At 40.3% G+C, this 14,783-nt stretch overlaps 1 protein-coding gene across 3 annotated transcripts in view; it reads right to left on the minus strand.

The window, feature by feature from the left end:
• The window catches only part of nkd2b (NKD inhibitor of WNT signaling pathway 2b), a 128,483-nt gene that overhangs the window by 28,955 nt on the left and 84,745 nt on the right, over window positions 1–14,783 (minus strand). For all 3 annotated transcript variants that reach the window (XM_060850151.1, XM_060850150.1, XM_060850152.1), the window contains one exon: window positions 14,454–14,511. In XM_060850151.1, coding sequence (XP_060706134.1) covers window positions 14,454–14,511 — 58 coding nt within the window. The remainder of the gene's footprint in view (window positions 1–14,453; window positions 14,512–14,783) is intronic.

Genomic DNA, 14,783 nt, shown 5'->3' on the forward strand with positions numbered 1-14,783 from the left:
GCATACTTCCTGTTGGGTGTCATGCTTTAAGTGATCCAAGGTAAGATAGATTCTGAGACATTCACACCCTCAGGTCACATCCTAAGATGCAATGGTGACATCATAAGCATGACTCTTGAAAAGTCCTTTGACTTAACGATCATGAAATATAACGCAATAATATGGAGACGGGAGGCTACAAAATAATCCTTGCTGCTCCTGTTTTCCAGATGAAAAAGAATTGGTGGATAGAGAAGAGCAAGAAAAAAGAATTTCAGGGAATAACAATGATTTGGACCTTTGTTCAGGACACAACCACATTGGTAACTGCCATCAGTTAAAGTGAAGGGTTAATATATACATTTCACTGTACTCCTGTTCTAATAGACTTGAGTACACGTGACAACAAAAGCTAAATAACTCAGCATCCAGATTTAATTCCCACAAGGAAAATGGTTTGGATTATGTGGATCAGGTGTTGCACTTGAGATTTCAAATCAGTCAGTGTAGCATTCGCGGTCACTAACCCCCTACATCATGTAAAAAGTAAAATAAATGTTCAAAAACCAAAAAAAAACTGCAGATGCTGGAAATCAGAAGCAAAAACAGAAATAACTGGTAAAACTCAGCAGATCTGGCAGCATCTATGGAGAGAAATCAGAGTTTACATTTCTTTTAGAATTACAATCCCTACACTATAGAAACAGGCCATTTGGCCCAACAAGTCCACACCGACCCTCCGAAGAGTATCCCACCCAGACCCCTTATCCTACCCAATTACTCTATATTTCCCCTGACTAATGCACCTAAACTACACATGCCTGGAGACCATGGGCAACTTAACTTGGCCAATTCACTTAACCTGCACATCTTTGGACTGTGGGAGGAAACCAGAGCACCCAGAGGAATCCCACACAGACACGAAGAGAATATGCAAACTCCACACAGACAGTCACCTGAGGCTGGAATTGAACCTGGGTCCCTGGCACTGTTAGGCAGCAGTTCTAACCATTGAGCTACTGTGCCACCTGCATTTCAGGTCCAGTGACCCTTCTTCAGAAAATAAATGCTCGTTTAGAGATAGAGAAGCAGGCATTTCACCAGTGTCTCATCTCCACACTCCGCGTCGACGCTCCCCTACCCTGACCTATTCAACCCAGTCTTGTCACTCTCCATTGACTGTCAACTCACTATCTTCCTGGGTCATAATTATGATGCCTAGGAAAAGCAGTAGCTTAATCCAAAAACATTAAGGCCTGAAGCTGGCTGGATACTATGGACCACAGGATAGGCTGCAACTTCATCCCCATAAATCACACAGATTTAGCTTTTGTTGTCACGTGTACTCAAGTCCATTAGTACAGGAGTACAATGAAATGTATATAATGTCACCACACATGGTGCCATCTTAAGTACAAAGGTACCTCAATACAAAAATACTTATGTACAAATTAGTAAAAGAAACACAGTTAAAAAAGATACCTACAATAAAATTATATTGGAATCCAAATACCTAACATCAGGGTCCCCATCTATCTCCAATTACCTGCAGTTACTAACACTAGCAGATTACATAGAATTTTGATAGGAACAAGAACTTCAACCTAACAATTCCTTATTGGTGTTTATTCCATGGACAAGCCCCCTCCCAGCCCTCTTCATGTAATCTTATCTGTAATACCTTCTGCTCTTATCTTGAGGGGAAACCTATCCAGCTTCCCCTCAAGAGCATCAATATTTACATTAACTGTATGAAGTGGTAATAGCATCAACATTGCATCAATTCTTTGGACAAATGAATTGGTGACTGTCATCCACTTCTTCTTCAGTCTTCCATTCCAAGGCAGATCTGATCTACAATCTCCACCTTGGGTATTGAGACTGGGATACTACTCATTGCACCACAAGACCTCCAAATTGTAGCCCTTAGCTTTGGAACCTTTCACAAAGTGGAAATATCTTTCCTACATTTACATGATTAACCTCCTTCAGAATTTAAAGACTCGATACATTCTGAAAGAATCACAGCATCCTGTTCAATCTCTCCTCGCAGTTATATCCTCTTATTTTAGACATTGTCCTCACAAATATTGTTTTACACTTTCCATTACATAATTTGCAAACCAGACCTGTGCATCACACTCCAAGTGTGGTCTTGTCATGTTTAACACAAGTTCTTCAGTATATGGACTTCAGTAAGGCGTTTGATAAGGTTCCACACAGAAGGCTATTGTACAAAATACAGAGTTTCAGGATTGAAGGTGGTTTAGCGAATTGGATCAGAAAGTGGCTAGCTGAAAGAAGACAGAGGATGGTGGCTGATGGGATACGTTCATCCTGGAGCTCAGTTACTAGTGGTGTGCCGCAAGGATCTGTTTTAGGGCCACTACTGTTTGTCATTTTTACAAATGATCCAGATATGGGCGTAGAAGGATGGGCTAGTAAATTTGCAGATGACACTAAAGTAGGCAGAGTTGTAGATAGTGCTGAAGGATGTTGTGGGTTACAGAGGAATATAGATAAGATGCAGAGCTGGACTGAGGTGGCAAATGGAGTTCAATGCAAAAAAGTGCGAGGTAGTTCACTTCAGAAGAAATAACAGGAATGCTGAGTGACCAGATGCATAAATCCCTGAAAGTTAACAACCCTACCAACCTCGGTGGCATGAAAGCATATGGTGTGTTGGTGTTTACTGGCAGGAGGATTGAGTTTCAGAGCCACGAGGTCATGCTTCAGCTGTACAAGACACTGGTAAGGCTACACTTGAAGCATTGCGTACAGTTCTGGTCACCGCACTATAGGAAGGATGTAGTAGTGAGGAAAGGCTGAGGGAACTGAAGCTGTTGTCATTGAAGAGGTGACCTAATTGAGATGTATAAAATAATCAGAGGGTTAGATAGGACAGTGAGACCCTTTTTCCTCAGATGGTGAAGGCTAACACGAGGGGACATAGGTTTAAATTGAGGGGTAAAAAGTGAGGTCTGCAGATGCTGGAGATCAGAGCTGAAAATGTGTTGCTGGTTAAAGCACAGCAGGTCAGGCAGCATCTAAGGAACAGGAAATTCGACGTTTCGGGCTAGAGCCACAACACATTTTCAGCTCTTAAATTGACGGGTGACAGATTTAGGACAGATATCAGGGGTAGTTTCTTTACTCAGAGAGTAGTAGGAGCGTGGAATGGCCTGTCTGCAATAGTAGTAGACTTGCTGATATTAAGGGCATTTAAATGGGCATTGGACATACATATGGATAGCAATGGAACAGTGTAGGTTGGATGGGCATCAGATTAATTTCACAGGTTGGCGCAACATCGTGGGTCAAAGGGCCTGTACTGTGCTGTAACGTTCTTTGTTCTTAGCTCTTCAATTCTAATCCTCTGGAGATGAGTCACAACATTTTGTTTTTCAAAAAGAAAAGGCCTTGCTCAAATGCCTCCTTATTGCTCCCACCTTCACACTTGTATTGAAATTTGTTTGTCACTTGCATATTCATTCTGCCCATTTATTAGCCTCGTCTTGCATTTTGTTGGAGTTCCTCAGAGTTGATCATATCACCTACTTTGGCGCTGTCCACAAATTCTGCAATTGCATTTGTGATCGCCAGTTATCTATATAAGTGATTAACAGCAATATATTGCTTATGGTAGCAAATTTAGGATTTATCTATTAATTTGATATCACTATCGGTCTGGAGTCACGTGTAGGCCAGACCAGGTGAGGATGGCAGTTTCCTTTCCTAAAGGACATTAGTGAACCAGATTGGTTTTTCCCAACAATTGACAATGGATCCATGATCATCATCAGACTCTTAATTCCAGATTAAAATGTTCAATTTTATTGAATTCAAGTTTCACCATCTGCCGTGGCAGGATTTGAACCGAGGCTCCCAGAACGCTATCTGGATTGACAGTCCAGTGATAATACCACTAACCCATTGCCTTTGCATCATTTGCAGGCCATCAGGCTTATAAAATCCTGGCAGAAGTTTTTTTAATTCAAAGTATGAAAAGGTTGTCTGAGCTCTAAATTTTCAGGGTTAAGGAATTACAGAGTGGACACCCTGTTGTACAGAATTTCAGGAAAACTCCTCCCATCATGGTTAATTTATTTTGAAACAATAAAACTGTTCAAACTTGATGACACAATGCCTGAATCAATAATTTAGCTTTGAATTCAACATTTGTTCTTGTTTTTTTGTTACAATCAGCTATGGGGATAATTTGTAGTTTGAATATCCATGGAGTCCAGAGGCAGCTCACTGTTTAAAGTTGTAGTTTTATTCAAACAGATGCAATTTTTATAACTAGGATTTCCAAAACTCTGGCTTCAGATATCTAAGGAAAGGACAAATTCTGTTGGAGACATTTAGAGAGGAAGCTCTTTGGAGGGATTTAAGTGTCCCTTTGGGATTGTTTAGAATCAACATGATGACATCTTGATAGTTCCAACGTGGTTAAGTCGTTTACATTTCCCAAACTCACTAAAATTCTGAAATAAAACCCAGCTTGCTGTGGATGCTTGCAATTTCATTGCCTGTTAGTCTAAGCTTGAGGGGGTATCCTTATTGGAATAGTCCTGCACAACTAATTCTACAACCTATCATTATCAGAAGATTATGCTATAGGCTCGCAGTTTGACTGTTAAGTCTGGCTGGTTATAAAGTCCTTAACGTAGGGTTTATAAAGCATTTTTTAAAATGGGGGATTAAGTACTTGAAATCATTATATATTTGGAATGGGATTTTATGAATGAAACTTCTTTTAGGAAGACAATGAAGTCGGTAATAACACTTGTTTTATCTAATTTCTGTACAACTTTTGAGGTCTGCTTAGAGTGGATACAGGGGGAATTGGCATGGAGTATGAAAGTGCAAAGGGTGTTGGAAGGGGCAGTGTCAATGTGCATGAGTGAGCACAAAGCTGGCACTGAAGACAAAAAGGCACTGGGGTGTGACTAGAGGAGTATAATGAACATGGAGGGATCTTAGCTAGGACAATGGATGGTGGCATGGATGGGGTGGAATGGTTATGAGGGATGAGGGCCACGGGGACTTTTTCTTATGTAACAGGAACTTTTACGCATCCTCCCTCAGCATCCAGCAACCCCTTTGGCCATCTCTGCACTGCTTGAGGACAACACATCCAAATCCCATTAAAACTAATCCCACTGGAACAAAAGTCTGAAGATCGGGGCACTTCCTCCAGAGTAGAGTTTGCAGCTTTGGGAATGTTCCTAACTCAAGAGGGAAAATTTGACCCAGAATCACCCAAGGTATCAGGATGTTATTGAAGGCATTGAAATGTAACAAAATATGCTGTAAATAGCCAGTTTGCTTTTATGAGAATAAGGGATCATGGGTAGCTAATTAACATGTCTACCTGGATGCAGTTGCCATGGGGATGAGGGCAGAGGAAGCCTCTCTTGAAAATCAGGTTGCAGGCTTCCCTATAAGTCAATGAATATTTCAGTCAGGTTCTGGTGTGGTCTACTAGAGGGAAGGCTGCTTGGCTTTGTAAGCCACCATAGCTGGATATGGGAAGATACTGGGCTTTAGACAAAGCGATGCATCCTAGAGATGTCAAAGGCCTGAAGTCTGAATAGCCTACTCTTTCTCCTCTGTCTTGCATTCCAACATTGCGGACGTGGCACTGGGGATGAAGAATCATCAGAAAGGGCTCTACTGCTTATGCACTACTTAAGGAATGCTCGGACAAGTGATGAAATCCTGGAGACAGTCACTTACAGTTACTAATCGGTTACACATGGATATGAAAATGATTGGAAGCTAGGGATAAATGTGGACCATTTGCTAAAGGACTATGATCATGGAGAATGCAATGTATACTGACCATAAAGAGGAATATTCCATTCTGCAATTTAAAGTGTTCATTGGCTACAAACAGAAAATTGGATTTCAGTCAAGTATCCTTTTCAAATATAGATTCAAATATGAGATTCAAAGGGAACTCTTGTTTCTTTCTCCACAGACGCTGCCAGACAAGCTGCATTTACCCTGCACTCTTATCTTTCATTTCTGATTGGTAGCAGTTGCAATGGTTTGCTTTTATTTTAGTGGCAATTTTAGCATTTTTTTAAAACAGTAAGCAATTGTAAAAAGTGAAATTCTGTGTCCTTCTTTCAGCTCGTAACTGGAAGTTCAAACTTCTTTTTAAAGGATGGTAACTTTTTCCCTTAAAAATAAATAGACACCTTAAGTGATTGCAAGTTCCACATTCTAACTGCTCACTGAGGGGGGTGGGGAAAAGAAACTTCACTTGAATTCCTGACTAGATTTATTGAAGACTATCTTGTATATATGGCCTCCCTTACATTCCTCATTTCAGAACAGGGAACATGATCTTGTGCCCAATAAAAATTGCTTTTTGACCTATATAAACAATTGAATGACTGAAACCCATTCTGATGTCCCTTCACGCATAACTAGCACAGACCTCAGGATCCTCACCTATCTGGGGATCAATAAAACATAAACACATTCCTGACTAGATCTGTGGTGATATACGAATTTTTATGCCAGGGTCAACAGGAAGAAGTCAGAGATTTATTTGCTTGTGGCAAGTCTCCAAGCTCTGGCCACTGTTCTTACCCTTACGCGCCAAACATCACAGCCAAGAAAATTTAGATTAACGCCATTAGAATAGACTCAACCTGTACTCCATTGAACATCGCCTGCATCTTGCATCTTTGAAGCAAACACACTTGCATTTGCACTGAGTACTCAAAAGATACAAATTGTATCCCACTTGTGCCAAACAAAACAGTTTTGCTTCTGGCACATAGGGCGCCCTTGAGAGGATACTGCTCAAGGTGTTGCAGAGCAGCGAAGGAACACCATATTGATGTCACCCCACTCACCCGGCTGATGCAATGTGGACAACCTAACCTGGACCATGTAGGTGCTGAAAGTGAATTTGGGCAGCACTCTGGAAACAAAGAGTGCAGAGCTGCAAGATAGGCCTCACATAAGTATTTCTTAAAAGACCAAATTGGAGGCAAGGTCATTTTCAAGATCTTTTGCTTCTGGGAAGTGTCAGCTAGTACCCCCCCCCCCCCCCAATACATTTGGAGGTGTATTTATGCCACTACACCCTCACAGGGAGGACAGAGGAGGTTATGACCTGGTCTCATAAAGGATCACTCCTCCTTTAGGGTACTCATTAAAACCTACTGATCCTAGAACTGCTCTATGTGACTTGCATCAAATCTGTCTGATCATTGTTCTTTGAAATAGTTCAGGACATTTTATCTAATTAAAGGGCAGCTATATAAACGCAAGGAGTTGTCGTCTTGACTGGACAAGTAAATAATCCCACTATACTTGCAAAACCCCCAGGTGCAGTTCCCTGTTCCTTGCCCAATAAAAACACCAGCATGATCTCAGTTTTAATTTAAAACCAGAAGCGGGAAGATCATTTTACCCAACCCACAGGTGAAGGGTTACACTAACAAAACTGATACTGAACTGACTGCTAACAGCAAAGTAACTGCAGTCCAGGAGATCAACTGGTTTAAAAACAAAAAAAATCATTTAGCTCCATTAAGTTTTGAAGCAGCCATGAAAAGAAGCAGTCTTCAAATTTCAAATCAACAGATTGAAATAATTTACTCAACATGTGAGATTATGGAGAATAATGAATACCTGGAAGTGATTACTAGCCTATAATCTCACTGGCAAAGGGTCAAACAACATTTGAAAAAAAAGAAACATCTGAAAGTGGAGATGAAATTGGAGCTTAATAATCACTCCCAGCTATGAATCACTTCACTTTTTCTTTAGTTAAGCATATACAAGCAATTTACTCCCTGGTGTTCAGTGAGAGGCAGCCTTTGCTTGGTTTTTAAAATGTTAGCTCTCAAAACTCTGCTTACAACACACTAAACAGAACCAGGTGGCATGGGATCTCTCACATAGGGCTGTGACCCTTTTTTTTAAATCTCATCACTGAAGCTAGTTCAACACTAGTTTGGATAGAGGTAATCAAGTTCTCCATTAATTATTTCTGCTTGTTTCTGCACATCCTTGGGTGGGTTTTAGGCACATTGGACATTAGAAGATTGGGCAGAAAATGGAAGGAGTTGCCAATTCATCATTGACTCGTTCGCTCGTGAACCAAAAATAAATTCCGTCAGGGAATCAAATCAAATTGTCTTTTTTCCTACCGCTCCCCCCAAACCCCGCCCCCCCGCCCGCCAACAAAGTTGGGTTACATCTCTTGAGAAATTTGAGATAAAGTAAATGCTAGAAATAAAGGGATGGTTTTGTATCTATACATTGCAATGGTTTCCTCTGATTGTGATTATTCTCATCTTCTCTGTGGGTCCACCCACTGAAGGAGATGGATTGCTAGAACAGTCAACAACTGCAGTAATACCAAGTGGTTAGTGGAATGGTAGATGGCAAACTAGGTAGATTTGTCCTTTATTATCGAAGTTCCTACACTAATGATACAATCAATGCTTCAGGTGATAGGTGGCAGATGTCTACTCTTTGAATGTTGCATATCAACCTTCAAGTAGGTTTATGACATGTTAAATTAATGTCTTGTGTTCTTTTCCACACCCTCTCTAGCATTTTTAGCTTCCATACTTCACCTCAAAGGCAGTGTCAACAGAAGAGATCACCAGCTCTACTGCCCAATTTAACCTCCAATTGTCATCCAAATTAAATGAACACGGGACCACTTTAGCTACCATGTCTCCAAACTTCAAAAAGCAGTGGAGTATCATATCACACCAAATTGCTTTCTTATCATTGGTGTGAGAAAGGGAAAGTGTCCCATCTTTGAATAGTCCAAGTGAACCGTCTAGAATAACAACTTATATAAGCATGTAAATAGCAGGTTATCAAGCTTCCTGACAGTGAAAATAATCAATGTCCCTTTCTCATTTCTCACTGCTGTGGCAGAAAATTAACCATCTCTAATTCAAAGGTTTCAAAATCATTTGCTCCAATTTGAGCAGCTCAACCTAATTTTACATCTTTGAGAAGGCTAACAGGGCTCATGTCATCAAAGCTATCAGCCAGGTACACAACAAAATCAATCACAGCACTGCTTAGATTTGAATTTTAAGCTTAGTTCTGCTCTCAAGCAAGTAGTCTGAAAAATCATGAAACAATTGTAGCAATTTAGGACAGGACAGGGTACTTGACAGTAGCTGCTTGGTTTTTCTTATTGATGTTCAATTGGGCTTAAAAAAAGTTTTTTTTAAGCACAATTACCTTGGGAATTATATTTTTTATGGAAAATTTATAAACCTTTATCATTTGGTTTCATCTCAGCAGACATCCCTTTCATATTTAAAAATGAAGTATTTCTGGCTGTATTATTTCTTAATCATGTATAAGAACAGTAAGATAGTTCCTCTCAATTCTTTTCCATTGTATTAAATTATTATTCTTGACAGTAGAATTTGCCCTTGGATTGAAATACACACTGTTTTTGCATTGGATTGTCTGCTTTTTCCAGATAGCCTGATTTTCTTTGGTTTAGGCTAAATTCACAAGTCAGTTGCCAAATTATTAATTTTCGAAAGATTTATTTATTTATTTATTTCTTTATTCGCTTTTGTGGATGTTAAGTCGATCATTGACAAACAAGGAAATATCATAATTGGAATCACAATCTTTTTTTCCTGCTCCAGTTAATCAATTCAAAAAAAGATAGTAACTTGGTGCTAACATATAAAAAAACTCAATGGGCTCAGTGAAAGTGATATTCAGTTATAATTTAAAAGACTGAAAAATTCAAAAAGAGGGAGAGAACAGAAAAGAACAAGAATGGAAAATGAGAACGGAAGTAACAGAAAAGGGAAAAGCCAAAGAGGAAGAGAGGGAAGAAAGTGAGACAGAGAACTAAAAGAAAAGAAAAAAGAGAGACCGAGAACAAGAAAGCAACTGCCAGGTTTTCTAACAAAATTGGTCTAATTGGGTGGACAATGTGCAGTTGCCAGATTGTAACCAGAATAAAAGGTCTTTCAGCCATAACCAAAACACATTGATGGACCAATAGTTTATATGCTTTTCAGTTTTCAAAATAAACTTCTAAATTCCTGCCCCAATTCTCCCCACTCCAACATGATTAAACAGTGAGTTGTGAGGGAGTTGCAAACTTCTGCTGACCTTTGAGCTTTCGATTGAAGATACTAATTGATAGAGTTTTCGGTAAACAAATACTTATATCCATTATGGTCTTATTCAGCCATGACTGATTAAGAGGTTGTAAACATGCATGCATCACTGGGAAGTGACATATTTTAACCCTGCATAATTGTCCCTTACAAAGCCTAAAGCTGTCCATGACTTATTTAATTAGAGCCAGCCTCTCGAATGTTCAATTCTTCACACACCAGTGAAGGAAATGTAGAAAATCCCCAAGGTGGTATTGGCTGCTCCATCATCATGACTCACTATGCATGTGAATGAGCAGAAACAAGATCATTCATTCAACTGAAATATTTGCGTCAGTCAAAAAAAAAACACACCATTGAACAAGCGAAAGGGATAAAGGGAGGAGGCTCAAGAAGAACTAGTTAAATAATGATGAAATGCCTCATAGTAAGCAAGCATAATGTTTTGCATTTGATTACCATGCATTACTTCATGCCAACTGATTAAGTTACCATTGTCATTAGCAATTGATATCAAGTCTCCCTTTACTTGAGATGAGCTGTCTCATCTCCTGAAGGTTATAAGCACAACTCTTGGCTTTTTTTAAGCAGCTCAAACTTTTAGCTGTCAATTTATTTTGATATTCTTAAATAATGTAATTTTTGTTTAAAGTAACTGCTTGTTGCTATTTTCACTCACTCATCCTAGTAAAAAGGAAATCCTTCCCCAGCTTACCCACTACCTTCTCACCTGCTGTCTCTACTAACCCCAAATCCGCTCTAATGTCCTATATACTATCCCAAAGACATGCAGGTAGAAAAGTAACTCAACCCTAAGCCTGCTGGGATACAAAAACTTGGCAGACCAGAGCAATTCAACTTCAGATTTTTCTTGTTTAACTGCAAGTAGACTGTGTTGGCAAAGCATAATGTTTAGGCTTTGTAAGGGACAATTATGCAGGGTTAAAATATGTCACTTCCCAGTGATGCATGCATGTTTACAACCTCTTAATCAGTCATGGCTGAATTAGACCATAATGGATATAAGTGGGGAATCAGCCGTCTGAAGAATCAGTAAGAATAAAGACAAGAAGAGTAGGCCATTTGGGACCTTGTGCCTCCTCGGTCATCCAACTCAATCCTGGTTAATCTTGTACCTTGATGCCATTTTCCAACACTACCCCTATAAGTCTTTAATATCTAGACGAATGAGAATCATTGGGATTAAGAAGGAGATTTATGCAGTTGATTGGGTACTGTGCATGATGAAGTAGCATAGATGGGCATGGGAAGTGCATGGGAAGTGACGGATGAGGGTGGGAGGACTGTATTTTGTTTTATTCTAAGTTTAACGGCTGCCATAAAGATCATTGAGGGCAGTTCTGCCCACATGCTACCTCCATTGTGGCTGCCTCCAACCTCAATTTCCTTTTTTTTTGGAGGGGTGGGGGTGGGATTTGGGCACAGATCCAATTAACACCCACACCACCTCCTCGCTTTTCCTCCCTCCACACCGCCAACGCCCATCCAAAGTTGGAACCATCTGGGTCTTTAGTTAGTTCTGAATGGTGTTAGCTGAGCCAGGAATCTGCACTCTTAACATGGCGGGGAAATCCAAGCCTACATTTCAAAACTACTTCACTGGGTGTAATTTGGAAAGCAGAAAGGTGCTGTAAAAATGCAAATATTTTGTTCTTTTTAATTTTTAATAAATATACTTTTCAAAGTTCCAACAATGACTATCTGCTTGACTATTCTCACATAAGAGTCTTGATATTCCTGACAGCACTTGCAGCCAACTTGTTTGATAGGAAAACATACAAACTCTAGTTGTCAAAACTAACATTCCATTAGCTCTTCGGATTATTTTTTGAGGCAGATTACCTCTACAACATTTTAGTAATTCATATCTCCAAATTCATCGGGAAAGCGACCATTCCCAGCTTTTCAGCACATTCCCGAATGTTCTTGGAAGTGTCAAGCACGGCCATTGTGAGCTGGTGGGTGGTATGAGCAGAAACCTGCATTAACCAGTACTGCAGTCTCATGGAGCTCGCCCAGTTGCTATGGATAGCTCAAGGATTTTGTTTTCTAGGTTGGTCAAAGTATGTTTCCCCCTCAGCCAGGAAATTGTAGGGCCAACAAGATGGGATAGGGGACTGGAGGGAAAATGGCCCACACCATTTTGGTCTTTTTCTGTTCATTAACTGCTCCCACTTAATGCTTTTGATTTGGAGATGCCAGTGTTGGACTGGGGTGTACAAAGTTACAAATCACACAACACCAGGTTATAGTCCAACAGGTTTAATTGGAAGCACTAGCTTTCGGAGCGCTGCTCCTTCATAAGGTAGTTGTCTCCTGATGAAGGAGCAGCGCTCCGAAAGCTAGTGGTTCCAATTAAACCTGTTGGACTATAACCTGGTGTTGTGTGGTTTGTAACTTTTCCCACTTAATGCAGCTTCATGGATGCAGTATAATAGCACATAAGAAAACTAGGACCAGTGGACAAAACACTGCAACAGGAGGTACTAAGCTAACAGTGTTAATCACAGCTGTTCCACTGTCAATGCAGAATATATGTTAGATGCTCTATAGGCCTTGTGTGGACACTGTTTGAGGGGATATAACTATCCTGAAGAAAACAAAGACAAATAAGATTTTATGATAACCATGTTTCTTTGATGTTGGATTCTACATGCACACTGGCAATGCCCAGCTCTACCTCATTGCTCCATTTCTCATCTGCTCCAGGCTCTCTGATTTGGAACACCACTTGTCCATTAAAAAGAGCACAGAAAAGATTGACCAGAATGTTACTGGGACTGGAGGCTTTGAGAGAGGCTGGATAAGCTGGTACTTTTTAATTCGGAGCATAGGAGGTTGAGCGGTTACCTTGTCGAGGTTTATAAAGTCAAGAGGAGCATAGAGAAGGTGAATAGCAAGGATCTTTTGCCTAGGGTTGGGGAGTTCAAAACTAGACTATATAATTTTAACGTGAGGGCAGAATGATTTAAAAGGGAGCTGAAGGGCAAATGTTTCACATAGAGTCTGGTTCGTATGTGGAATGAGCTGTCAGAGGAAGTGATAGGTGCAGGTTCAGTTACAATATTTAAAAGACATTTGGACAGGTACATGAACAGGAAAGGTTTAGTGGGATATGGGCCAAATGCAAGCAAATGGGACTGGTTTTGTTTGGAAAACCTGGTTGGCATGGACAAGTTGGACCAACAGGTCTGTTTCCATCCTATATGACCCCTTGGCTCTACATCGTTTCAAATTTCACATTCTTTCCAGTGCCTAGCCTCCTGATTCCACCTCTAATATTATTCTGATAATTCAAAACTTCAGTTAATCTCCTGATCATCCATGTCTTTGTTACCACTAATCTGCTCTTTCAAAGCTGCATGTTGGCTCAGTGGTTAGCAATGCTGCCTCACAGCGACAGAGACCCAGGTTTGATTCCAGCGTTGGGTGACTATCTGTGTGGAGTTTGCACATTCTGCATGGGTTTGCTCTGGCTTCCTCCCGCAATCCAAAGACACGTAGGCCAGGTGAATTGGCCATGCTAAATTGCCCACAGTGTTAGGTGCATTAGTCAGAGGGAAATTGGTCTGCGTGGGGTTGCCCTCCAGAGTGTCAGTGTGGACGTGTTGGGCCGAAGGACTTATTTCTGCATTGTAGGGGAATCTAATCTAATCTCTGCTGGTCAGCTTCCCACCCTCTGTAAACTTGATCTCATCTGACACTTGGAGGCCGAAACCTTAACTTGCAAAGTTCTGTTCACCATTCGCCCCTTTCTCACTAACTCATTCTGACTTCTGACTCAGCAACCTATCACTTTGAAAATCCTCATGCACATACGCCATGGCCTCATAAATCCTAATCACCATTACCTCCTCCAGGCCATCATACAGACAATATGTCAGATTTATATTAAAATAATTAGATTAAAAATAAAAGGGGTTACCCTGGATTTGGCTTTTTGTTCAGCTGGCTGTGGGACTGCGCCTTAATAGCTTACACTTTAGCTGCAAAACATTGGTAGATTTCATTGCATGAAAAGGAAAATCATGCTCCGTGAAGTAAGTTAGGATATTTGACTAGGGTGAGGATGCTATACAAATGCAAAAAGTGTTGAAACCTCTCAGCAGATCAGATGATGGCTAAAGATGGTTTTGAGTGACAGCCTTCATTGGGTCATGTGCTTTTAGGGACTTGTCCACACAAAACAATATCAAGATCCCAACTCATAGGCTAAATATTTTTTGTCTGCTGTTTTTTTTAATTGATTTTCAGCATTTGTAGTTTAATTTCACAAATAACAACAATAATTCATTCTTCACTCACCCTCCAGGGGGCACTGGTCATCAAATAATTGTCCTTTCAGTTCTCCATTCAATACCTCCTGCAGGAGAGACAGAAAAGGAACATATTACAGACAAGGAACAGACGTGTTTGTATAAAAAGGAACCTCAGTCACTGAATCATTAATACAAAGGATAAGCACTTCCCTGCAGAGAGGACCTCGAATGAAAGCAGCAACAGATCCCAGTAATGCACTTTGTGCGTAAAAATCAAAATACCTCAAAACAATCCCACAAGTGAACAACAATTGTTTGAAAGAACTCATTTAAACCTCTCTTCTTGTTTTGAAGGAGGAGTGGTCTTCAAACACAG

Source organism: Hemiscyllium ocellatum, chromosome 34 (genome assembly GCF_020745735.1).
Source record: "Hemiscyllium ocellatum isolate sHemOce1 chromosome 34, sHemOce1.pat.X.cur, whole genome shotgun sequence".
Classification (NCBI taxonomy): domain Eukaryota; kingdom Metazoa; phylum Chordata; class Chondrichthyes; order Orectolobiformes; family Hemiscylliidae; genus Hemiscyllium; species Hemiscyllium ocellatum.